The sequence below is a fragment of the Zootoca vivipara genome, chromosome 3 (assembly GCF_965207765.1).
Source record: "Zootoca vivipara chromosome 3, rZooViv2.hap1.1, whole genome shotgun sequence".
In the NCBI taxonomy this organism is placed as follows: domain Eukaryota; kingdom Metazoa; phylum Chordata; class Lepidosauria; order Squamata; family Lacertidae; genus Zootoca; species Zootoca vivipara.
Genome location: NC_142586.1, coordinates 117,269,643 through 117,295,094, shown reverse-complemented (window position 1 = coordinate 117,295,094; position 25,452 = coordinate 117,269,643). Strand labels below are relative to the sequence as shown.

Genomic DNA, 25,452 nt, shown 5'->3' with positions numbered 1-25,452 from the left:
GCTCAAGGGGATACCCATGGCTCTCCCCCTTCTCATTCCATTTCCAACCTGCAAAGTAGGTTAGGCTGAGGGGCAGTGACTGGCCACAAGGGCACCCAGGAAGCTTTATGGCCTAGTGGGTAGATCCTAGTGCCAGATCCTAGTCCGAGACTAACCGCTACCCCACCCTAGTGTCCAGAAGGCCCAATTCTCTTTAGCTCACCGGGGCCCCACTTCTCCCGCTCTGGAGGGCAGGACTTGAACCCATGGCTTCAAGTGACAAGAAAGGAGATTCTGACTAAACATCAGGAAGAACTTTCTGACAGTCAGAGTTGTTTGACAGTGGAACAGTCTGCCTTGGAAGGTATTGGACTCTCCTTCCTTGGAGGTTTGGAAGCAGAGGTTGTTGGGTGGCCACCTGCCATGGATGCTTTAACTGAGATTCTTGCATTGCAGGGGGTTGGACTAGATGACCCTTGGAGTCTCTTTCAACTCTACATTTCTAAGATTATATGATTCGTTAGCTGTCTGTGGGCCCACCTCTTGAAGGCATCTCCACTACTTGCGTCCAGAAGATGCTGGCCTGACTCTTGATTTGCTCCTTTACCCTTTCTCTTCCGTTTTCGTGTGCCCATGAGCGAGCCTGTCTGCATGTTTCTGCTAAGTCCAGCACCCATAAAAGAGGTCCTTTATCTGGACAGTTTTCAGCAGGGCCAGATTGAGCTCCTGAAGGGAATGGGGCCCTTTCTATGTCCAGCTGTCCTTTGTCAACAACATATTGTCACTGTTTTTTGTGTGTGTTAAATACAGTCATACCTCGGTTTAAGTACGCGTCGGTTTGAGTATTTTCAGTTTAAGTACTCCGCAGACCTGTCTGGAACGGATTAATCCACTTTCCATTACTTTCAAAGGGAAAGTTCGCTTCAGGTTAAGTACGCTTCAGGTTGAGTACGCTTCAATACCGTAGGAGTATAGCGTCTAGATCAAGGGAAGTAATAGTGCCACTGTATTCTGCTCTGGTCAGACCTCACCTGGAGTACTGTGTCCAGTTCTGGGCACCACAGTTCAAGAAGGATACTGACAAGCTGGAACGTGTCCAGAAGAGGGCAACCAAAATGGTCAAAGGCCTGGAAACGATGCCTTATGAGGAACGTCTTAGGGAGCTGGGCATGTTTAGCCTGGAGAAGAGAAGGTTAAGGGGTGATATGATAGCCATGTTCAAATATATGAAAGGATGTCTTATAGAGGAGGGAGAAAGGTTGTTTTCTGCTGCTCCAGAGAAGCGGACACGGAGTAATGGACACGGAGTAATGGATTCAAACTTCAAGAAAGAAGATTCCACCTAAACATTAGGAAGAACTTCCTGACAGTAAGAGCTGTTCGGCAGTGGAATTTGCTACCAAGGAGTGTGGTGGAGTCTCTTCTTTGGAGGTCTTTAAGCAGAGGCTTGACAGGCATATGTCAAGAATGCTTTGATGGTGTTTCCTGCTCGGCAGGGGGTTGGACTGGATGGCCCTTGTGGTCTCTTCCAACTCTATGAATCTATGAGTACTCCACGGACCACCTGGAACAGATTGATCCACTTTCCATTACTTTCAGTGGAAAAGTTCGCTTCAGGTTAAGTACGTTTCAGGTTAAGTACAGACTTCCGGAACCAATTGTGTTTGTAAACCGAGGTACCACTGTATATGCTATATGGTGATTTATGGACCTTATGGGTATCTAAAGCCATGTTGCCATCCAACCAGTCCATGCAGAATGTAGGCACCCTATATATAGAAAGGAGCAAACCAGGGATATTTGAGGGAGCAGGCGAGCAAGCGGGACCCATGACTTACATCATAGGAGCCGACACAACACAAAACACTGTGGTTTTATTTTGTGTTTCAGCTTATATTTTGGAAATGCACATCCATATTTTTTTCCTTTACTTTTTTTTGGGCCCCCCAAGACAGTGGGGCCCTAAGCTATAGCTTGTTTAGCTTATATGTAAATCTGGCAGGTTGCACTGCTATTCTGGCTAATATCTGGAGAAGCCGCCTTTTCCTTTTGGATAAGTCCTGTGCTTTGTCAAAGTTGCCAATGGCCCCATGTTTGAGCCAGTTTAAGAAAACGCGTCCTGAAGTTTTGTAGTTGGAGCTGCCACTTACATCTGCAAAATTCAGAATTACATGAGCACTGCGTACATGCTGCTTGAGTAGCCCTTTTAATAATAATAATAATAATAATAATAATAATAATAATAATAATAATAATTCATACCCCGCCCATCTGGCTGGGTTTCCCCAGCCACTCTGGGCGGCTTACAACAGAAAAATGAAATAAAATAATCTATTAAACATTAAAAGCCTCCCTAAACAGGGCTGCCTTCAGATGTCTTCTAAAAATCTGGTAGCTGTTTTTTTTTTCTTTGATTACAGTCCAACAGGGTCTGTTATTCTTACCCGCTTTTCAGGGGTGGGGTGGGGGGATGAGTTTGAGGGACTTGGATTCACACTTGGCACAGAACAATTTGTGGGAAGCTTTAGGACAGATTTTTAAAAGCATTTTTTCACAGAGCACATAGTTAAGCTGTGGAACTCCTTCCCACAGGAGGCAGCGATGGCCACCAACCTAAAAGAGCATCACACAAATTCGTGGAGGAAGAGAGGGCTATTGTCGGAAGACCAGTTGCTAGAAGCCATGGGAGGGGAGAGGGCTCTTGTGTTCGAATCCTGCTTGCGGTTTTCCCGCAGGCATCCGGCCAGCCACTGTTGGAAGGGGGTGCTGGGCTAGATGGGCCATTGGCCTGATCCAGCAGGCTCTCCTTATGTTCTGTGATCGCTAAGAATGGAACCTCCAGCTTCAGAGGCAGTGTAGCTTGAAAAATCCTTTGCTCCTCATCGGTGAGTTTCCTGGAAGCCCCTGTTTGGAGATCAGGATGCTGGGCTGGGCAGAACTTTAGTCTGATCTGGCAGAGCAATCGATGGAGCAAAGCTTTCCTGCAATACATTTCTTTTTCACCCGTCTGTATTTTTTATCCATTTAATGAAAGGGGGGATGTTTAGCTCAGGGAGGGGCCGTGTTGTGAAGATTAATCAGTTAATGTTTGCAAAGTGTGCTGAGCACGGCAAGGATGAGATGAAAGCTAGGTCTTATTATGCAAATATCCTCCTTGGCAAGGCGCCAGTCTCTCCTCCCCCTTCCTTCTCCTCCTTTCTTCCTCCACCATGGGAGAATCCTTCCCTGCCCCTTGGAGGAAGGAATAAAGCAATCTGCCAGCTTCCATCACACACACACACACACACACACACACACACACACACACACACCCAGCCTGGCACGTTACCCCACAAGGCAGAAGCCATGGTTCCCTTTTGCCCCCACAGGGGTTCAACTCGGTGGGTCGCCTGTGCTTTTGATGGGGAGAGGCATTAAAAGCTGTTGCAGCATTCATTTCTGGTGCAAATTTCAGGCGGAGGCCTCAGGGATCCAGGGAGTGAGATTGTGGGGGAATTTAAAACGAATTTGGCTTCATGAGGGGTGGCAGGGGAGCCTTGTGTGAATGTGTGAGTGGGCTGGCAGATCTCACAGGAGAATCTCTCTGGGCTGCTATGTGAAGCTCTCTCTCTCTCTCTCTCTCTCTCTCTCACACACACACACACACACACACCTTTTTGCCCAATCATATTCTTGGAATCATAGAGTTGGAAGGGACCCCGAGGGTTATCTAGCCCAACCCCCCCAATGCAGGAATCTCAACTAAAGAATCCCATCCAAACTCTGCTTAAAAATCTCCAGTGTGGAGGAGAGTCCATATTGGCGCCATGTCATCCTTCTGCCAGGTAACTCCTCTTCCGTGGTGGATCTGGTCCCCTAGAAACTCAGGGACACCCCCAGAACATCAGCTGAGGAGGAGCCCGGACCCCCAGGAGAGACTGGCAGGGACCCTCTCATTGGAGAAGGGGAACTCTGCTTTTTAACAGATTTGGTTTTTTTGTATTGCTTTAATTCCATTAGAGCTTGATTGCTTTTTTAACGACCATCTTCTGTATGTGTTTAGCTCCTTGTGTTTGGTCTGTGTTGTTTTACTCTGCATAAACTGCCTTGAGTTGTAGTAGTAATAATAATAATCTTTTTTGCACTCGCATCTGGAAGTGATTCTGGCTGAATCAGTGGAATTTGTTCTGCTGCATCATAGAATTGTAGAGTTGGAAGGGACCCCGAGGGTCGTGTAGTCCAACCCCTTGCAAAGGAGGGATCTTCCGCCCAAAGTGGGGGTCAGACCCACGTCCCTGAGATTAAGAATCTCATGCTCTACCGAGCTATCCCAGCTCAGTGCGTTCGGACCTGAATTTCTAGAGCCCCGCAAGAGAGCTCATCATCTTTTCACATTAGAATTGGGATCAACTGAACATTAGTCTGGCATCTGCGATAATGAGGAGGCTTTAAGAGATCATGAGACGCAAGATTCATTGCGGACAGGAATGGAGAAGAATCAATGGCTCACTTTGAGGAAGGAGCCAGAGGCGGCGGTGGCGCGCGGGGAGAGTTTAGAAGAATTGTGCCGATCAATCATTTGGGGGGGGGGGTATTGAACCAGGCGACAGCCATTGCAGAAGCTGCAATTCAATGCGGAGGACTCAAACCTCCTTAAAACCACCCATTTCAATGGACTTAAGCCCACTCTGTGCTATATGAGGCCGTGACCTGAAGGGCAGTGGGAATTAGAGCAGAGCTCGGAGACCACCTGTTGTCCTCCAGAGGCTTTTCTGGGACTACAACTCCCATCAGGCCCTGGTGTGAGCTGTGCCAACAGGGATTATTATTATTTTTAATAAATTCTTTATTATTTAAGATAAATAGATTCAAGTGATACATATACACACACAATCCACATTTCTCAAAAATACAGATATACAAAACATCAAAACTTTTCAAATATACAGGACAAAAAAAAGAGAAAAAGAAAAATAGAAAAAAGAAAAAGAAAAATATATAAAGCAAAAACATTAAAAATCGTCTTCCAGTTGTTCCGATTGTAATTTATGTTACTCTCAAGTTATCGCACATCAGTGAATATAATATCTACTTAAGTTTCCTCTCGTATATTTTAAACAAGGTTCAGCCTAGGCCTGCTGTTAGGGTTTTCAATACTCCATTTTCCAGCAAATATTCTTTAAACATCTCCCATTCTTTCTTTATTCTCTGTCTTGTATGCCCTCTGATTCTTGCCGATGTTGTTGCCAATTGTGAATATTCTACCATCAATGTTTGCCATTCTGCTATACTCGGAATTTTTCCAGATTTCCAGTTTCGAGCTACTAAGATCCTTGCTGCAACTAATCCATACATAAGTAATGTCCTCTTTGATGTTTTGATTTCTTTTGGAATTATGTTTAATAAGAATATTTCAGGTTTTTTTCTTAAATGTACATTTTAACATTTTTTTAAGTTATTCATGTATCAAATTCCGATAATCATTTATGTTAGGACAACTCCACCACATGTGTCTCATGGATCCCTTTACTCCATTACACCTCCAGCAAATATCTGAATTATTTTTAAACATTTTGGCAATTTTCTCTGGTGTTTGATACCACCTGTGCCAACAGGGATTGGTGGAATAGCAGCCCGACAAATGTCTGGAGGGGCACAGGCTAGCCATCCCTGAATTAGACTGGAGACCAGTTGCTGGAAACTGCAGAGAGGAGAGGGCTCTTGTGTTCGAATCCTGCTTGCCTGTTCCCCACTGGCATCTACCTGGACACTGTGAGGAGGCTGGACTAGGTGGGCCATGGGCCAGATCCAGGAGGCTCTTTCTGACGTCCTCATGGTCTCCTCTTCTCTTCCAGGTGTCTGCGGCTGTTGTGGAGCTTTGCGTCCCCGTTACAAGAGGCTGGTTGACAACATTTTCCCCGAGGATCCAGAGGTAAGCATGTCTCCTCTGCTCAGCCCGTTCTCTGCGGATAAACTCAAAGTTGTTCAGTGTGTTTTTGTGTGTGTTGACAAACTTCCCTCCTCGCCCTCCCAAGAATGCGGATTCTGCACGGAGCATCCGAATTTTTAAAGTCAAGATCAATACTGCAAAGGGCAGCCTGGTCGGTGCAAATTTCCTGGGCTGGATCGCAAGTGATGCAAATCTCATCGCTTGCCCTCGAGGGGAGGATTCTAGTTGCAGTCATTGCCATTCCTGCCAAGTTGCTGTCAGAGAAATAAGGGACCAGGCCGGAAATAGCAGACCGGAAATAGCACTGCCGCCATTTTGGAACTGGGCAGAGCAGCATCAAAAGTCGCTTCTGAGCATGCTCTGCCCAGTTCCAAAATGGCCGCCGCGCCAGAATAAACTGGGGAAAAACAAAAAAATCCGTTTTTCCAGCTAGGAACAGCTGGGAAAACAGGGATTTCCCGGGGGAAACGGGAGACTTGGCAGCTATGGCCATTGCCTGTGTGAGGGAGAGTCTAGTCCAGAACAGACCCCGGGGGTCGCACTGATGAGGGCTTTATCCTTTTGCCCCCTTCTGCGGTCACAGAATCATAGAATTGTAAAGTTGGAAGGGACTCCAAAGGACATCAAGTCCAACCCCCTGCAATGGGGGTCCCAAGCTGGGACCTGCAAGAAACAATGGACACTTAAGGGCAAACTAACCGATCGATGTTGTGTTGAGTTTGGCCCATGGAAGTAAACCTCAAAGGGTTCATCGGGGAACTTGCCTCTGATGATGCACGGATAAGGATTGTTCCCTAAAGCAGAAACTGTCCTGTTTCCCAGACCAAAGCCCGACAAAGGGTCTGGAAATGAATCCTTACAAGCAACACTTGAGGGAGCTGGTGGTGCTAGCCTGATGAGGAATGGTTGAAGGAGTTGGATATGTTACCCCGGAAAAGAGGAGACTGAGAGGAGAGAGGAGAGCCATCTTCCAATATCTCAAGGGCTGTCACGTGGAAGAGGGGGCAGGCTTGCTTTCTGCTGCTCCGCAGGGTAGGACCCAAATCAATGCGTTCAAATGACAATACAGTGGTACCTTGGTTAATGAACTTAATCCGTTCCGGAAGTCCGTTCTTAAACCAAAGCATTCATAAACCAAGGCGTGTTTTCCTATAGCAGCGGGGGACTCAATTTACAAACGGAACACACTCAACAAGAAGCGGAACCTGTTCTGTTTCCAAGGCAAAGTTCACAAACCAAAACACTTCAAAATGACCTTAACAGATTAGACAACTGGGCCAAAGCAAACAAGATGAATTTTAACAAGGAGAAATGTAAAGTACTACACTTGGGCAAAAAAAATGAAAGGCACAAATACAGGATGGGAGATACCTGGCTTGAGAGCAGTACATGTGAAAAGGATCTAGGAGTCTTGGGAGACCACAAACTTGACATGAGTCAACAGTGTGATGCAGCAGCTCAAAAAGCCAATGCAATTCTGGGCTGCATCAATAGGAGTATATCATCTAGATCTAGGGAAGTAATAGTACCACTGTATTCTGCTCTGGTCAGACCTCACCTGGAGTACTGTGTCCAGTTCTGGGCACCACAGTTCAAGAAGGATACTGATAAGCTGGAACGTGTCCAGAAGAGGGCAACCAAAATGGTCAAAGGCCTGGAAACGATGCCTTATGAGGAACGGCTTAGGGAGCTGGGTATGTTTAGCCTGGAGAAGAGAAGGTTAAGGGGTGATATGATAGCCATGTTCAAATATATAAAAGGATGTCATATAAAGGAGGGAGAAAGGTTGTTTTCTGCTGCTCCAGAGAAGCGGACACAGAGCAATGGATTCAAACTACAAGAAAGAAGATTCCACCTAAACATTAGGAAGAACTTCCTGACAGTAAGAGCTGTTCGGCAGTGGAATTTGCTACCAAGGAGTGTGGTGGAGTCTCCTTCTTTGGAGGTCTTTAAGCAGAGGATTGACAGGCATATGTCAAGGATGCTTTGATGGTGTTTCCTGCTTGGCAGGGGGTTGGACTGGATGGCCCTTGTGGTCTCTTCCAACTCTATGATTCTAACTCCTACTTCCGGGTTTGCAGCATTCTTAATCCAAGTTGTTCATCAGCTAAGCTGTTCTTAAATCAAGGTACCACTGTAAAGGAGATTCCAACAAACTTAGGAAGAACTTTCTGGTGGCAAGGGTTGTTTGACAGTGGAATGGACTCTCTCAGAAAGATTATAGACTTGGGTGTTTTTCAAGCAGAGGTTGGGTGGCCACCTGCCAGGGATCCTTGAGTGTGATTCCTACATTGTAGGGGGTTGGGCTAGATGACCCCCGGGGTCCCTCCTAACTCTTCAATTCTATCACCCTACGAAATCTGCGGTGTCAAGAGGCTGCATGCAGCCACACAAAGTCTTGCAGTCCTGGCTGGTTCTTCCTGATGTAGAAGCTTAAAACGGGATAAGTAGAGAGGCAGCTCATTGCCAAATGGGGAGGGCTGTTTTCACACTTCCTTCCATATGTCTTCTCAACACCCCCGCCCCCAAAATCTTCCTGAAACTCTCTTCCCAACTTCCGAACGGAAAGGCAAACCACAGGAGGAAGAGATCCGAAAGTGCTGCCAAATTACGGGTTATGTTTTTCAGAGGGGGGAATGCATCCTGTTTTTTTTAAGAGTGAAGGATACGTGATTGCAAAAGGTAGGATGGAGGAATCTGTCGGTTCTAGTTTTTCTCATTTTTGTTATTTTTCTAATCTTCAGCTCAGCTCATCATGTCTAAACTTTGTGATTTATTTTTTTAGGGGAGAGGACGTCCTCCATAAAAAGTCATCCGCTGTTTCCCCTAAAGTAATGCATTTATGTACTTTATTTTCACAAAGGTGTGCATTTTTATGCAAACGCCTTCTCCTATTTAATGCATTTTTGTTCCCTTTGTTTCTCCCTCCAGACTTCTGTCACTTTGGGGGCCAGTATAGACTTTAATCAAAGTAAATAAAATAAATAAAAACCCCTCCCGAGATAAAAGTTAAATTAATGGAATTATCGATGAAATAATTAACAACAATAATTTAACAACGATGTTAAGACTGATTAAAACTCGCGTCAACTTTCTAAACATCTCGGGAGGCTTGTCTAAACAAGAATGGCTTTTGGCAGGTGCAGAAAAGAACGCCATAGAGGCACCTGCCTGATCTCAATAGGCAGGGAGTTCCAACGGTTAAGTGCTGCTGCACTGAGAGATCAAGTTCTTACAAATGTGGGCTTATGGGGCACCGGTAATGGTGCTAATTCCGCCGATCAAAGTTTGCCCCCAAACTTACAAAAGGTCTGAAGCGGAGAGCTTTTATAGGGGCTGGGCTGTACCACGTGACCTGCCAATGGCTCCTCGGTTTCTCCCTAGATCTCCCCTAGATCCCTCCTTTGAGCAGAGGTCCTTTTCCGACATCCCTCAAGACGGCCGTGCAGACTTGAGTTCTGACACATGTTCCCTTTTTTCAGGATGGTCTGGTGAAAACCAACATGGAGAAACTGACTTTCTATGCACTCTCTGCTCCCGAGAAGCTCGACCGCATTGGCGCTTACCTGTCAGAAAAACTGATCCGAGATGTGAGCAGGCACCGATACGGGTAAGGGAGACCTGCGTGGCAGCGGGTTGGGCTGGATGACCCTTGGGGGACCCCCTTCCAACCCCACATTTCCATGATTCTACATCCCTGCAGTGCGATGAGAAAAGCTTTTAAAACTGGGAAGCCTTTCTAGCCTATACGAAAAGTTGTTGCCCACGTGTGAAGGCCACAGCGGGAAGTGTAAGAAAGTTGGACAATATATTAAGAAACCCGTGAGAGAGGATGGAATTGGATAAGATGGAGCCTTAAAACACAATTGTATGCAATTTGGGTTATAAACATCGATGTCTGGGTGAAGTCACTAGCAGCCCTTAGCAGCCCTTCCGCTTTTTTTGCACATATAATGAATGCTCGCTCGTTGCTTCTGACTTCGAACCGGTGAAAGTGGCTTCTTAGGAGCCAAGCCATCAATAATAATAATAATAATAATAATAATAATAATAATAATAATATTTATACCCTGCCCATCTGGTTGGGTTTCCACAGCCACTCTGGGTGGCTTCCAACAAAAGATTTAAAATACATTAAATCATAAGTCATTAAAAACTTCCCTAAGCAGGGCTGCCTTCAGATGTCTTCTAAACGTCAGGTAGTTGTTTATTTCCTTGACATCTGATGGGAGGGTGTTCCACAGGGAGGGCGCCACCACCCAGAAGGCCCTCTGCCTGGTTCCCTGTAACTTCACTTCTTGCAGGGAGGGAACCACCAGAAGGCCCTTGGCGCTTGACCTCAGTGTCCGGGAAGAACGATGGGGGTGGAGACGCTCCTTCAGGTATACTGGACCGAGGCCATTTAGGGCTTTCAAGGTCAGCACCAACACTTTGAATTGTGCTTGGAAACGTACTGGGAGCCAATGTAGATCTCTCAGAAGCAGTGCTACGTGGGCCCGGCCGCTGCTCCCAGTCACCAGTCTAGCTGCCGCATTCTGGATTAGTTGCAGTTTCCGAGTCACCTTCAAAGGTAGCCCCATGTAGAGCGCATTGCAGTAGTCCAAGCGGGAGATAACCAGAGCATGCACCACTCTGGCGAGACAGTCCGCGGGCAGATAGGGTCTCAGCCTGTGTACCAGATGGAGCTGATAAACAGCTGCCCTGGACACAAGGGCAGATGTTGGAAACCCAATCTGTTTCAGAGCCGTTCTGCGGTAGAACAGACTACCAGGGATGGTGGTGGACTCTCCTTCATTGGGGGTTCCTAAGCAGAGGTTGGAGGGCCAGTTCTGGGCGCCTCTCCTCAAAAAGGACACTGCAGATTTGGGTAAGGTTCATAGCAGAGCCACCAAAATGATCAAAGGGGTGGAGCGCCCCCCCCCCCGGGACGAAAAAAGGATTCAGGATTTTTAGCTTAGAGAAAAGAGGAGCGACACGCACACCATGTTAAAAGTGGAAGCAGAGCAGAGCCATAGATAGCTTCTCCTGTCTTTTATCTGCCACGAATTTTCAAACGAGGTCCCCAAATTTAGCATTTCGAGAGACGCCGTAAAGCTTTTCCCCACCCATTTCTCCACAATTCCTACCGTTACGAGAAAAGGACAAAAGCTTTTTCCCCTGTCCTCTTTCTCCCCTCTGTGCATAATATTATAAATATTATAATATCCCTTTCAGCTATTTGGCGCTAAAGAATTCTGCCTCCGCTGTCTCTTTTCTAAAGAAACAGAAAACCCAACCATTCCGCTTGATTTTTTCAAATTCTATTTTTGCTGAGCTGCCTGAGTCATTTCTATATCCATCCTCTTTCTGCTCACACCTGCCTTTTCGCTTCGCTGGAGCAGCTGTTCCACTTAGTAGGTGGTGTTTGCCGGAGACATGCTGCTGCGTGTCTTCTGAGGGCGTTGATGTTGCCAATAATAAATTGCCGCTCTGATTCCGAGGTGTCTGATCGACTCCAGATGGAACAGGGTCTTCAAATACTTCTGGGATGGGTTTTTGAACCCCCCCCCCCCGCACATCTTGGTGACACAACCAGGACGCACAACTGTCTCTCTGCGTTTCCTGCTCCCATTCGCCTGTTGTGTTTTGCTTTCATCTGCCGGAGAAAAAAGTGGGGTTTTTTTGGGGGGGGGAGAGATGTTGGAGAGAAAGAGGGGCACAGAAGCGTCACTAAGAAGCATGGAAAATGGCAGGCGTTTCAAAGCTGCAGAGACGTCCGCTTTCATCAGAAATGACAATCCCTTCAAACGGATTGTCTGAGGTTCTGCGTTCAAGGGACGGCTAATGAGGTTTTGCTCGCAACGAAGCCTTTGATGGAGGAGAGTTTGCTGTCGGCAGACAAGGCTGTGGCGGGTGCGGGAGGGCACATACAGTATCACCTTCTCCTATTTCAGATGTTGGATTGGCTTGGGGGCACCGGTTAATTCCCTCCAGAGAATGGGACTCTCAGCTTTGATCTCTGGTGGTGCCTCGGCACACCTTTGAAATGGTGGATTTCAGCGGAACTCATGAAACTTCTTTATCTGAGATCAAAACGCTTGGCTGTCTAGCTCAATATAGTCTGCTCTGTCTGGCAGTGACTCTCTGGCATTCTTGGCCAGAGGAGGGCCTTTTGCTTTATTTTCTACCTGATCTTGTCATAGAATCATAGAATCATAGAGTTGGAAGAGACCACAAGGGCCATCCAGTCCAACCCCCTGCCAAGCAGGAAACACCATCAAAGCATTCTTGACATATGGCTGTCAAGCCTCTGCTTAAAGACCTCCAAAGAAGGAGACTCCACAACACTCCTTGGTAGCAAATTCCACTGCCGAACAGCTCTTACTGTCAGGAAGTTCTTGTAAACTGTCAGAAGCTCTAAATGGAGCCTTCTTCGTTCAAGGCATGTGCCCTACTACCGAGTTGTTATTATTTTATGAATATTATTACAGTCGTACCTTGGAAGTCAAATGGAATCTGTTCCGGAAGTCCGTTCAACTTCCAAAACGGTCGGAAACCAAAGCGCGGATTCTGATTGGCTGCAGGAAGCTCCTGCAGCCAATCGAAAGCCGCGAAAGCCTCATCGGACGTTCGGGTTCCAAAAGAACATTCACAAACTGGAACAGTCACTTCCGGGTTTGCGGTGTTTGGGAGCCAAAACATCTGAGTTCCAGGGTGTTCAGGATCCAAAGTAAGACTGTATTGCTATTTTTCTATAAAAGAAAAAGAGGTGCCAGAACTCATCACAAACACCTTCCTTGTTCTCTTATTCTGGTGCCCAACTGAGAGGTGCCTGAACTGAGTTCCAGTGAGTTCCTGATTTTAAAAAAGCCCTGGTTATTATTATTTCTTTATAGCCCATCTTTTAATTATTTACTTGTTTTTACCCTGCATCTTATTCTGTGACCTGCCCTGAGATCTTAAGGATGAAGGGAGGTATATAAATCTAATAAATAAACTAAAATAAAAATACCCCCTCCCCTGATAGGGACTCAAGGTGGCTCACAGATGAAATAAGAAGAGCTGAAAACATAGAAAGAAAAACAAGAATTAAAAACAATCAAACACACACATTAAAAAATACAGACAATCGCTTCTCTAGGCAGGGAGTTCCAAAGTTGCCTGGGAGCCGCCACCGAGAAGGCCCTCCTCTCCCGCATCCCCAGCGGATATCCCTGGTAGATATCAGAACCTGGACCGGTTTATTGGAGGGGATTTTACGTCTGTGAAACAAAATATGACCCAGGACAGGTCTTGAAACGGAAGCCTCATTAGTGTAGGGCTGTCATACGCCTGGGATTTCCCAGACATATGTGGGATCCGTCTGTCGGAAATTGCGTCTGGGCGGAATTTCCGAAAATCACTGAAAATGTCCGGCAAAACCCGGATATATGGCACCCACTGTCGGAAGTGTTGATTTTTGGAGAATTGCCATAAAGATAGTTCAAAAACTGCTTCTTCTTTTTTTTGAGATTTTGCAAAAACAAAACAAAAAAAAACCCCACCCTCAACAACTTGTGTCCAGATTTTCACTTTTTGAAATATGGCATTCCTAATTTTGGGGCGGTCGAGGCTTGACGGTCCTGTGTCTGACAAAGAGAGAGACTCGGGTTCTGAAATGATTGAATAAGTGGGCTTAAATATCCACTGCAAGAACATTGCCTTTGCGAACAGTCCAGGCCTGTTTGTCATCCACTGACAGGTGATTTATTTTTGCCTTTTGGGCTGGCTGAGCCCTGGGGAGATACTGACATCCTCAACTCTTTGTTTGACGTCAATTGCAGTGCCTGGGGAACAAAACGTGTGTCTGCCGTGGCCTTATGGAACGGATTTATTTTTTATTTTTTATTTGGTGCGTGTGTGCGTGTGTTTTAACGGCACAGGATGCCCTCGTTCTCTTTCTTTCTCCACACCTTGCTCTTGATGTTTACCTCCCAGGCAGGTCCCAGGGGAAATCCAGGGCTCAGATTCTGGAACAGGTGAGCTCAGAAAAAACACAGTCGCCAGCTCTGAGCCCAGAAATGTGTGATGGAGCAAGGAAAAGGGATTGAGAAGGGTTCTGGTGCTGGATTAGGACTGGGAGAAGAATGTAGGGGGTTGTTATAAGGGGGGGAAAACTGCTCCTTTTCCCTTATGGGGTATCCAAGCGCCCGGATAAAGTCCTTAAGTGGGTTCCCTATCGGTAGGAGAAAATAACAGAGGCCAACCAGAGGATGTCATATAGAGGAGGGAGAAAGGTTGTTTCCTGCTGCTCCAGAGAAGCGCACACGGAACAATGGATTCAAACTACAAGAAAGAAGATGCCACCTAAACATTAGGAAGAACTTCCTGACAGTAAGAGCTGTTCGGCAGTGGAATTTGCTACCAAGGAGTGTGGTAGAGTCTCCCTCTTTGGAGGTCTTTAAGAAGAGGCTTGACAGGCATATGTCAAGAATGCTTTGATGGTGTTTCCTGCTTGGCAGAACTTTCTCCCTCCTATATATGACATCCTTTCATATATTTGAACATGGCTATCATATCACCCCTTAACCTTGTCTTATCCAGGCTAAACATACCCAGCTCCCTAAGCCGTTCCTCATAAGGCATCATTTCCAGGCCTTTGACCAATTTGGTTGCCCTCTTCTGGACACATTCCAGCTTGTCAGTATCCTTCTTGAACTGTGGTGCCCAGAACTGGACACAGTACTCCAGGTGAGGTCTGACCAGAGCAGAATACAGTGGTACATGACCAGTCCAACGAAGTGGATGTTGAAGAATCGTGTCTTCAAAACCTTTCGTGTGACAACCTGCATTGCAGGGGGTTGGACTAGATAACTCTACAATTCTGGGATCCTGTGACTGGATAAAAAGCAGCTTCCTGCATTCCTTTGCGCCCTTTGGTGACCCTGAACATTGCCTTCCCTTGCTCCCTTCCTAACCCAGTAATGGACAGAATTGATTCTAGGGTGGGTCTTGCATTTCTCATTCTCTACCTGCCTCTCCAGGTACGTCTGCATTGCGATGGAAGCCCTGGACCAGCTACTGATGGCCTGCCATTGCCAGAGCATCAATCTTTTCGTGGAGAGCTTCCTGAAGATGGTGGCCAAGCTGCTGGAGTCAGAGAAGCCAGACCTGCAGATCCTCGGCACAAACTCAGTAAGCGTTGTGAGATTTGTTGAGTGGCGAATCTAAGGAAGAGATGCAGGGGGCAGACTTAGCTTCCCTCCTCCTCAGAGACATGGCTCGGCGGGGTGGCTAAGCAGCTGAGCAGTGAAGCAGAGAGTCCCTTGCGCCCAAACTTTATTTATTCATTTCGTAAAATCGATACACCGGTTAGAACTGTAGAGTTGGGAGGTTACCCCCAAAGATTATCCAGTCCAATCCCCTGTAATGCACGCTGTCACATGGAAGGTGGAAGGCTGTGTCCAGTTCTGGGCACCACAATTTAAGAAGGATGTTGACAAGCTGGAACACGGGCAGAGGAGAGTGACCAGCATGATCAGGGGTCTGGAAACCAAGCCTGATGAGGAACGGTTGAAGGAGTTGGATACGTTTAGCCTGAAAAAGAGGAGACTGAGAGGAGATATGATGGCCATCTTCAAATATCTCAAGGGCTGTCCCATGGAAGATGGAACAAGCTTGTTTTCTCCTGCTTTGGAGAGGAAGACTCAAGCCAATGGTGGAGTCTCCTTCTTTGGGGGTCTTTAAGCGGAGGCTTGACAGCCACATGTCAAGAATGCTTTGATGGTGTTTCCTGGTTGGCAGGGGGTTGGACTGGATGGCCCTTGTGGTCTCTTCCAACTCTATGATTCTATGATTCTAAATTACAAAAACGGAAATTCCGCCTCAACATCAGAAAGAACTTTCTGGTGGTAAGGGCTTTTGATGGTGGAAGGGGGAAGACTCTTTTTCGATGGAGGTTTTTAAGCAGAGGTTGCGTATCATTTCCCAAAATTCTTTTGCTACCTTACATTTCCACCACATATGATAAAAGGGAGTTCCTTAGTTTAACAATGAAAGAAAGGAGACTCTGCATCAGTTTCACTCCCCCCCCCAGCCTTTGATTTAATGAAGGTAAGCAGCAGAAGAAATCACAAAATGAGTGTTATGGAGGGCTTCCCGGTGTGAGCGAGGTCTGACCCGGACACCCGTCAGGTTCCTGCTTCCTTCCAGACCCATTCCAGGGCGAACAAAGTGTCTCTTTCCCTTCTAAGTGAGACGGATGGGCCAGGAAGGGTTGGCGAGCTGTGCGGACCGTGAAATATCTCTGGCGGCTCGGCTCCTTTCCCCCTGCGATTTACTTTGTGTATTTTCCCACAGAGTGGTAATGGGGCAAGAGCATTGCATATTTTAAAATTCACGTCTCCCACCCCTTTCTCTGTCACCCTGCTCCCTGTTTCCCCACCTGCAGTTTGTGAAATTTGCAAACATCGAGGAGGACACCCCGTCATATCACAGGAGCTACGACTTCTTCGTCTCTCGCTTCAGCGAAATGTGTCATTCCAGCCACGACGACATGGACACCCGGACAAAGTGAGTACCAGCTGGATTCATCTATCCACCCACCCACCCACCCACTCCATTTTTATCTCACCTTTTCCTCCAAGGAGCTCAAGGTGGCCACATAATTCACCAACTCCCCATTTTATCCCTACAACTGGCTCAATGGCCTGGTCTGGATTTGAACCCTGGTCTCCAAGGTCCTCGAATCATAAATTTGTAGAGTTAGAAGGCACCCCAAGAGTCATCTAGTCCAACCCCCTGCAATGCAGGAATCTCAACTACAGCATCTATGACAGATAGCCAGCCAACCTCTGCTTAAAAACCTCAAATGAAGGAGAGTCCACAACCTCCGGAGGGAGACAATTCCACTGTCCAACAGCTCTGACAGTGGAAAAGTTTTTGTGTACGTTTAATCGGAATCTCCTTTCTTGTAACTTGAAGCCATGGGTTCGAGTCCTACCCTCCAGATCAGGAGAAAACAAGCTTGTTCCCTCTTCCATGTGACAGGCATGTGAGATACTTGAAGATGGCCACCCTATCTCTTCTCAGTCTCCTCTTTTCCAGGCTAAACCTACCCAGTTCCTTCAACCATTCCTCATAAGGCTTGGTTTACCACTCCGTTCTGCCTTGGTCAGACCACACTTGGAATACTGCATCCAGTTCTGGGTGCCACAATTTGAGAAGGACGTTGACAAGCTGCAATATAGGCAGAGGAAGGCAACCAAGATGATCAAGGGTCTGGAAGCCAAGCCATAGGAGGAACGGTTGAGGGATTTGGGTGTGTTTAGAAATCAGCCCTGAGTGCTCGCTGGAAGGACAGATCGTGAAGCTGAGGCTCCAATACTTTGGCCACCTCATGAGAAGAGAAGAATCTTTGGGAAAGACCCTGATGTTGGGAAAGATGGAGGGCACTAGGAGAAGGAGATGAAAGAGGATGAGATGGTTGGACAGTGTTCTCAAAGCTACGAACATGAGTTTGACCAAACTGCGGGAGGCAGTGCAAGACAGGAGTGCCTGGCGTGCTATGGTCCATGGGGTCACGAAGAGTCGGACACGACTAAATGACTAAACAACAACAAGCCTGGAAAAGACCCAGGTGGCCCAGGTGGCGCTGTGGTTAAATCACTGAGCCTAGGGTTTGCCGATCAGAAGGTCGGCGGTTCGAATCCCTGGAACGAGGTGAGCTCCCGTTGCTCGGTCCCAGCTCCTGCCAACCTAGCAGTTCGAAAGCACGTCAAAATGCAAGTAGATAAATAGGAACCGCTACAGCGGGAAGGTAAACGGCGTTTCCATGTGGTGCTCTGGTTTGCCAGAAGCGGCTTTGTCATGCTGGCCACATGACCTGGAAGCTATACGCCGGCTCCCTCGGCCAATAATGCGAGATGAGCGCGCAACCCCAGAGTCGGTCACGACTGGACCTAATGGTCAGGGGTTCCTTTACCTTTACTAGCCTGGAAAAGAGGAGACTGAAAGGAGATAGGAGAGCCATCTTCAAACAAGAGGGAGCAAGCCTATTTTCTGCTGATGGAGAGGGGAGGACCCAAACCAATGGATTTAAATTACAAAGACGGAAATTCCGCCTCAACATCAGAAAGAACTTTCTGGTGGTAAGGGCTTTTGACGGTGGAAGGGGGAAGACTCTTTTTCGATGGAGGTTTTCAAGCAGAGGTTGCGCAGCCATCTGAGAGGGATTCTTCAGCTGCATTGCAAGGGGGTGGACTAGATGAGCCCTGGATTCCCTTCCAGTGCTACAATTCTATGCAACAAAGACCCACAGGAGTAGGAGGAGCCTCTGTCATCTTGAAGAATCCAGCTCAAGTCCTTCCTTCCTTCTGCTGCTATTTCTTGCCGGAAGATCTCTGCCAAGCCAGTTCTGGATGCGAGCATCCCTTTGGACTCCTTGAAAGCGAACCTCCCCCTAGCAGGAGATTACCGCCCCGTTTGGCATGAGCATTGAAAGAGCACCTTCCTTTCCCTTCCGACGGGGGCGATTCCTTCCTCCCCGAAGGATTAATTACGAGGAGCAGAGCCCAATGAATGTTGCTTACCACAATCCGAGCTTCTCTCTGCTCCTGGTGCTTTTAGAAAAACAGCAGGGGCTTCCTCTTCCCTCCCACCCCTCCATTCTGCCCCACAAAGAGCGTTTCTGTCTTGGATCTGATTCAGAGAGTGCTCCCCGCAACCCAGCACACAATCTCCACCTGCAATTAGCCTGCCAAAGATGCCTTTTAAATGCCTGGTCCCTCCTCAACAAAAGCTGGGTGCCACGGGGCGGGGGGAAGCTTTTCAGAGGGATAATGAATAGCCGAGGTCGGGGCGCGGGAGTTGGATCAGAACACGGTGCTTCTAGGGGGGCCTCTAAGAGCAATCGGTGACTAACCGTCTCAAGACTAGGACGTTTTTGTTTCCTGCTATGGTTCCTTTTGCATTTGTGGGTCTGCGCAGCGCCATGGCTTGTTTGCGCACAATTAAACCCCCTTGGCAGTAGGTGTCGGTTCAGCTCAATGCAGTGGCGGCAGAGCCCCCCAGGGGTGGTGGGATTTCCAGGGGGCGCTAAGAGGTACGGTTGCCCGTGTATATTACAGAATCAGAGAACCTTACGAGTTGGAAGGGACCTCCAAGGGTCATCCAGTCCAACCCCCTGCAATGCAGGGATCTCGGCTAAAGCATCCCTGACAGATGGCCACCCCACCTCCAATATTACTGATATTAATATTACTGATATTATCTATGGTAATAGTACCGTTGTAATATAACACCCTGATGTTGGGAAAGATTGAGGGCACAAGGAGAAGGGGACGGCAGAGGATGAGATGGTTGGACAGTGTTAATAATAATAATAATAACAACAATAACAATAATAATAATAATAATAATTTTATTTATACCCCGCCCTTCCCAGTCAAGACCGCGCTCAGGGCGGCTAACAAAAAAAATATCAGCACAAGTATAAAAGAAACAATTCAGTTAAAATGCAGATTAATACAATGTTAAAATTCAATTTTAAAATTAAAAATCTACAACTAAGATAAAACCATTATAAGATAAAACCTTAGGGGAGGGTAACCCCAGGGTCAGACTGCGTCAGTCCAAAGGCCAAGCGGAACAGCTCTGTCTTGCAGGCCCTACGAAAAGATGACAAATCCCACAGGGCCCTAGTCTCCTGAGACAGAGCGTTCCACCAGGTCGGGGCCAGTACTGAGAAGGCCCTGGTTCTGGTCGAGGACAGCCTAACCACCTTGTGACTCGGGATCTCCAGTATGTTATTATTTGTGGACCTTAATGTCCTCTGCGGGTCATACCGGGAGAGGTGGTACGAACATGAGTTTGCCCAAACTGCGGGAGGCAGTGGAAGACAGGAGTGCCTAGCATGCTCTGGTCTATGGGGTCACGAAGAGTCAGACAAGACTAAACGACAACAATATTACCTTTGTAGTTGTTTCAACTGGTTTTGCAGTCCCAGGGTTGCGGAAGAGATAAGGAAGTACTGATGGCTCAAGCAAATTATCATACCCACCAAGGAAGAGCCAGATGACTCTTGAGAAGCCCACAAATTAGAACAGAAAAAACCTCTGTTGACCAAAGAATTTTAGAGTTGGAAGGGACCCTGAGGATCATCTAGTCCAGGCACCCCCAAACTTCGCCCTCCAGCTCTTTTGGGACTACAATTCCCATCATCCCTGACCACTGGCCCTGTTAGCTAGGGATGATGGGAGTTGTAGTCCCAAAGCAGCTGGAGGGCCGAGTTTGGGGATGCCTGATCTAGTCCAACCCCCCGCAATATAGGAAAATGCAGCCATCCCCTGTGGGGATTGAACCTGTGAACCGTAGCATTATCAGCACTGCGCTCTAACCAACAGGTGCTTCTAGGTCCAGCTTTTACTTCGGGAGATTTAAGATCAGCCATATGCTGCAAAAGAGCCTTCCCCATATTCCCCGGAGATCTAATAACTGAGAAGTTATTAATCTCTTATGTAAAAGGAAAACAGATTTTTTTTATAAAACAAAACAAAACACAACAACCTCATTTTTTAAGCAAAGCTTTCGTGGCCATCTGCCATAGATGCTTTAGCTGAGATTCCTGGCATTTCTGTGATTCTGTGATTCCATTCCCTAAGACTCTCAGGTTAGAAATACCGCTAGTTATGTAGCAGAGAGCTGGGGGCAGATGAGAAGTCGTAGCCCCAAATGTCTGGAGGACTCCAGTTTGGGAAAGGCTAAGCTGGAGGCCATAATTCCAGGTAGGCAGCAAAAAAAAGTCTCTCTCTCTCTCTCTCTCTCTCTCTCTCTCTCTCTCTCTCTCTCTCTCTCTCTCTCTCTCTCCCAGTTAGAGCCAGTGTGGTGTAGTGGTTAAGAGCAGTAGACTCGTAATCTGGGGAACCGGGTTCGTGTCTCCGCTCCTCCACATGCAGCTGCTGGGTGACCTGGGGCTAGTCACACTTCTCTGAAGTCTCTCGGCCTCACTCACCTCACAGAGTGTTTGTTGTGGGGGAGGAAGGGAAAGGAGAATGTTAGCCGCTTTGAGACTCCTTCGAGTAGTGATAAAGCGGGATATCAAATCCAAACTCTTCTTCTTCTCCTCCCTCTCTCCCTCTCTCTCTCTCTCTCTCTCTCTCAGAATCCGGATGTCTGGGATCAAAGGTCTCCAAGGCGTGGTGCGGAAGACAGTGAATGACGAGCTTCAGGCCAACATTTGGGACCCTCACCACATGGATAAGATTGTCCCTTCGCTGCTCTTCAACCTTCAGCATGCGGAGGAAACTGAAAGGTGAGGAGAGAGAAGTAACTTTCCACCCTGGGGGTTCCTGGAGTGGGAATGCTGTCAGAGGAGCAGCTAGAGCTCAAAGAGCATGTCTGGGCACTCTCATGGAGGCATCTATCGAATAACTGAAGGCTCCTTTAAGGAGAGGGGGCGTGGCTTGTGAAGGCCCCAGGTATGATCCTCAGCATGACCAGGTATGCCCAGGTAAGGCTGCTGCCCAAAACCTTGGGCAGTTGCTGCCAAAGTAGAAAATAGTGGGCTCAGTGAGCCAGTGGCCTGTCTACCTCCAAGGCAGCTTCCTGTGTCCCTGTCAGCCCCAAATTCTCCATCCATTGCGGAGGGGGTCCGCTGCATCTCTGTGTGAGTTGTTGTTCTGTCTTGCCTCTTTCCGGTCGGCTTCCGCTGGGGGCGAGGTGGGAAGTTATCCGTCCGCATCTGTGCATGGGGTGGGATTGCATTCACCCCCTCACTCCCAGTGCAGCTGGGTTGCAAAATGACCCAGAGGAGGGTACCTGTTGGGTCTCTGTATGCTGGGTTTGATCCTGCCTTTTTCCTCTGATGAACCATGGCGAAATGTCTGCAGCTGGGTGGCTTCTTCCTGCTCCACATTCCCAAGATCATGTTTTTCTAAGTGTCATGTGGCTCCAGGTTTACTTCAGCAGGGTCTGGGTGGGAACATGCCAGTTTACCTGCGAGATCAGCTTACGCCAAATACACCCACTTGACTTCTTCGATCTGTGGAGCTGGCACTGCTACAGGGGCTACCTAATACCAATGGACATTATGTAGGAAATAAATCTTTTATTGTGACAGCATTTATCCTCTGGAACTCCCTGCCTCTTGAAATAAGGAAGGTGCCTTCACAGAAATCAGGAAGGTGCCTGCTAAAAACATTTTTTGTTTCGGCAAGTCTACCCAGATGTATAGAATATGGATGCCTGATTTAATTTGTTTACAGTTTGGTTGAATATTTGAAAGCGTTTGTACTGATAATTTTATTTCTTTATTCTCTTTGGGGCTTTTTTAAAACAATCAAGGGGTGTATAAATTTTATGAAATAAATACTCCAGCCATTTGGAGCAGCTTTCCAAACACAACTCAGAAAGAGCTGCGGCCTTGCATTTTTGCGCTGTGCGGTATCCAGACCTGGGTCTGAAATGCATCTGAAGTCTCTGCTCTCTTCTCCTCTAGCCGTTCTCCGTCTCCCTTGCAAACAACCGAGAAGGAGAAAGAAAACCCAGCAGAGCTGGCCGAGCGATGCCTGAGGGAGCTGCTGGGCCGGGCAGCTTACGGTAACATCAAAAACGCCATCAAACCTGTCCTCATGTAAGTCCCCGGTGATCCTGCATCGCTCCCCATTGAACTTGCCTCAGTGGTCCCATCGGGGTGGGGGGGTCGGTTTGCCTAACCAGAAGAGCGGGAGTTTGTTGGGATGTGATACATAGATAGCAGTCAAGTACAACATTCCTTGTTTTCCTAGAGTGGACATGCAAGGGGATGTTTGGCCCAGCCAGTCGGAACTTCCTGTTTCCTCCTGGCCTGGAGCATCCTTGCTTTTGCATGTGATAGAAGGTGGGCGTGACCTTACCTGCGCAGGTAACAAAACCACAAGGCACACAGCCCTCCTCCTTCTTTTTTCCATCTTCCTTTCGCCGTGTGAACTGCAGTGACTGTCAGTCTGCAGTCACTGGGATTAACCCCCCATGTGGGGTAGATCCACATGTATATACTTTGTAACTAAGTCTGCCTTCAGGGATCCATCTGTGAACTGAATGTGTGAGTAAAGTTCTTTTATATACTTTAAACAAGATTGTGGCGTGTTTATTCTTTTAAGAGGGATATAAGGGGACTTACCAGGAATCTGATATTAAGAGTCTTAAACAAGCCTGCAACCAGTTATCCGCTGTGCGTTTAAAAGGGAAATGTAAAACTCTACTATGTAAAGGAACTTGCTAGCGCAGGTTAGGAAGGATATTAATAAACAATATATCCTCTCCTGCCTCCCTGAACATTCCCACAGGCTTTGCATCCCCACGTTCTCTCAGTGGATCTACACACAGGGAAAACATGCTATAAACTAGTCAGAAGTTAAATCGTTATAACGGTGAAAAAATCCTTTGGAAAATCACAAAGAAAATTCTTTTGCTCTCTAGCGCCACCTGGTGTTGCATGTTTATGACGCATTCAAAACACTGTTTTTTGACTCATGTAGCTGAGTCCTTTGTCTCTTTCTCTATCCCTCCTTCCCTCTCTCTCTGTCTGACCAGCTATTTTTGGCTGGAATCCTTAAATCGATTTTCACATGAGAAATGGCTAATCTTGGATACAGAAAAACCGAGCTAGCAGGGTTTTTTTTTAAAAATTTCCCAAACAAAGAAACTGAACTCTAAACAAGCGATAGATTTGCTTCTCTAGTTCAGGTGGTTGATTTCTAGATTCCCAGGGAGAAGCCGATTTGTTTTCTACTCCAAGAGCTGGCTGTGTGTGTTACCTGCCTCCCTGCAACCACTTGCCATGGCCTCTTGCCTGACGCTCTGGGACCAGGGACCGTCCTCCAGCTCCAGATGCTCCAGATGTTTGTTGGGTGCCTCTGCTAAACAGTGTCCTTTCCCTTCTTTCCCAAAAGCCACCTGGACAACCACACGCTGTGGGAGCCAAAGACGTTCGCCATCCACTGCTTTAAGATCATCATGTACTCGATCCAGGTGAGAGTCACCACGGGGAGAGGGCCTCTGCTTCCCGCGCTGAAAGGAAAGCGGGTCCGGGTTGCACTTTGCCAAGGGGCAAAGCTCCTCTGCGCACACACACACACAAACATCTTTTCAACCCTATGGGGTCCTGCGAATCCACCTGCTTCCTGGCGGAAGTTTATAAAAGGATCCCTGGCGTGCGGAAAGAGGGCAGAGAAAAGTTTGCCTCCCTCTTTTGCAATGCTAGAACTCGCAGGTGTGTGATGCAGCCGGAGATTTGCGACAGACAAAAGATACGGCTTTTTCTGCAGTGCACGGTTAAGCTGTGGAACTCACCGCTGCAAGGTGGCAGTTGTGGGATGTGATACATAAGAAGCAGTCAAGTACAACATTCCTTGTTTTCCTAGAGTGGACATGCAGGGGAATGTTTGGTCCAGCCAGTTGAAAGCTTCCTGTTTCCTCCTAGCTGGAACATCCTTCCTTTGCATGTGACTGAATGTGGGCGTGACCTTACCTGTCCAGGTAACACAAAAGGACAGGACACGCAGCACACTCTCTCTTTGACTCCATCCGTCGTTGGACCAGCTTTTTAGCTAGAAATGCTCTGTTGGCCAACATCCTAAATACCCTTCCCACGTACATCAAGAATCATAGAATCATAGAGTTGGAAGAGACCACAAGGGCCATCCAGTCCAAACCCCTGCCAAGCAGGAAACACCATCAAAGCATTCTTGACATACGTCTGTCAAGCCTCTGCTTAAAGACCTCCAAAGAAGGAGTCTTCACCACACTTCTTGGCAGCAAATTCCACTGTCGAACAGCTCTTACTGTCAGGAAGTTCTTCCTAATGAAGTTGCACATCATGGGATGCAAACATGCATAGCTCCACACTGATATCAACTTGCCCTCATTTACCCATTTGGTCTCAGCTATCACACTCTAGTAGTAGTAGTAGTAGTAGTAATTATTATTACTACTACTATTATTATTTATTTATATCCTGCCCACCTGGTGAAGGGAAAGAATTGCCAATTGTATTATTGAGCCAATCTGATCCTATAGTTTGCATTGCCTGCATTGTATAATTCTGAGTGTATGGCTCAGCCCCCCCCCCCAATATTCCCCTTTGCTTCTATGCCTCTATGTGTCAAAGGTTGTGTGCCTCTGTGCTATCAAGGCTAAGAGCTGACCTTGTCTAGAACACAGGAAAACAGGCTTTATCAGCAGAGGAGCCTGACGCTGAGAGTTGCTAGTTTGACTGACGCATAGTCTTCTGAAGGCCTTGTTGAGTCAGAATGTGCTTGCGCACAAGAAGAACAGGATACGGATTTCCCTAATATGGACTTGCAATTTGCGTGCACACACTTACAGAGGAGGGGGGGAGAAGAGCACAAAGGAGTGGATAAAAGCCTCATGTAAAAGTGTCTTTTTACTCTTGTCATCAGGAGTCTCTCTATATATAGAGATTAAAACTCTTTCTCTGAAACTCAACCCCCGGTGTCGTTTTGTCCTTGCCTGGGTGCAACTTAAAGGACCCATAATCAGCTGATAAGGCTGCGTTTTCCCAGCCACTCTCGACGGCTCCCAGCAGA

General features: G+C 47.3%; 1 protein-coding gene across 4 annotated transcripts in view; it reads left to right on the top strand.

Annotated features, from left to right (window-relative positions):
• Positions 1-25,452, top strand: part of EFR3B (EFR3 homolog B) — a 103,879-nt gene that overhangs the window by 48,253 nt on the left and 30,174 nt on the right. For all 4 annotated transcript variants that reach the window (XM_088666978.1, XM_088666980.1, XM_088666979.1 and 1 more), the window contains exons 2-8: positions 5,814-5,890; positions 9,391-9,518; positions 14,911-15,061; positions 16,317-16,438; positions 21,027-21,176; positions 22,362-22,496; positions 23,797-23,875. In XM_088666978.1, the coding sequence (XP_088523104.1) occupies positions 5,814-5,890; positions 9,391-9,518; positions 14,911-15,061; positions 16,317-16,438; positions 21,027-21,176; positions 22,362-22,496; positions 23,797-23,875 (842 nt within the window). The remainder of the gene's footprint in view (positions 1-5,813; positions 5,891-9,390; positions 9,519-14,910; positions 15,062-16,316; positions 16,439-21,026; positions 21,177-22,361; positions 22,497-23,796; positions 23,876-25,452) is intronic.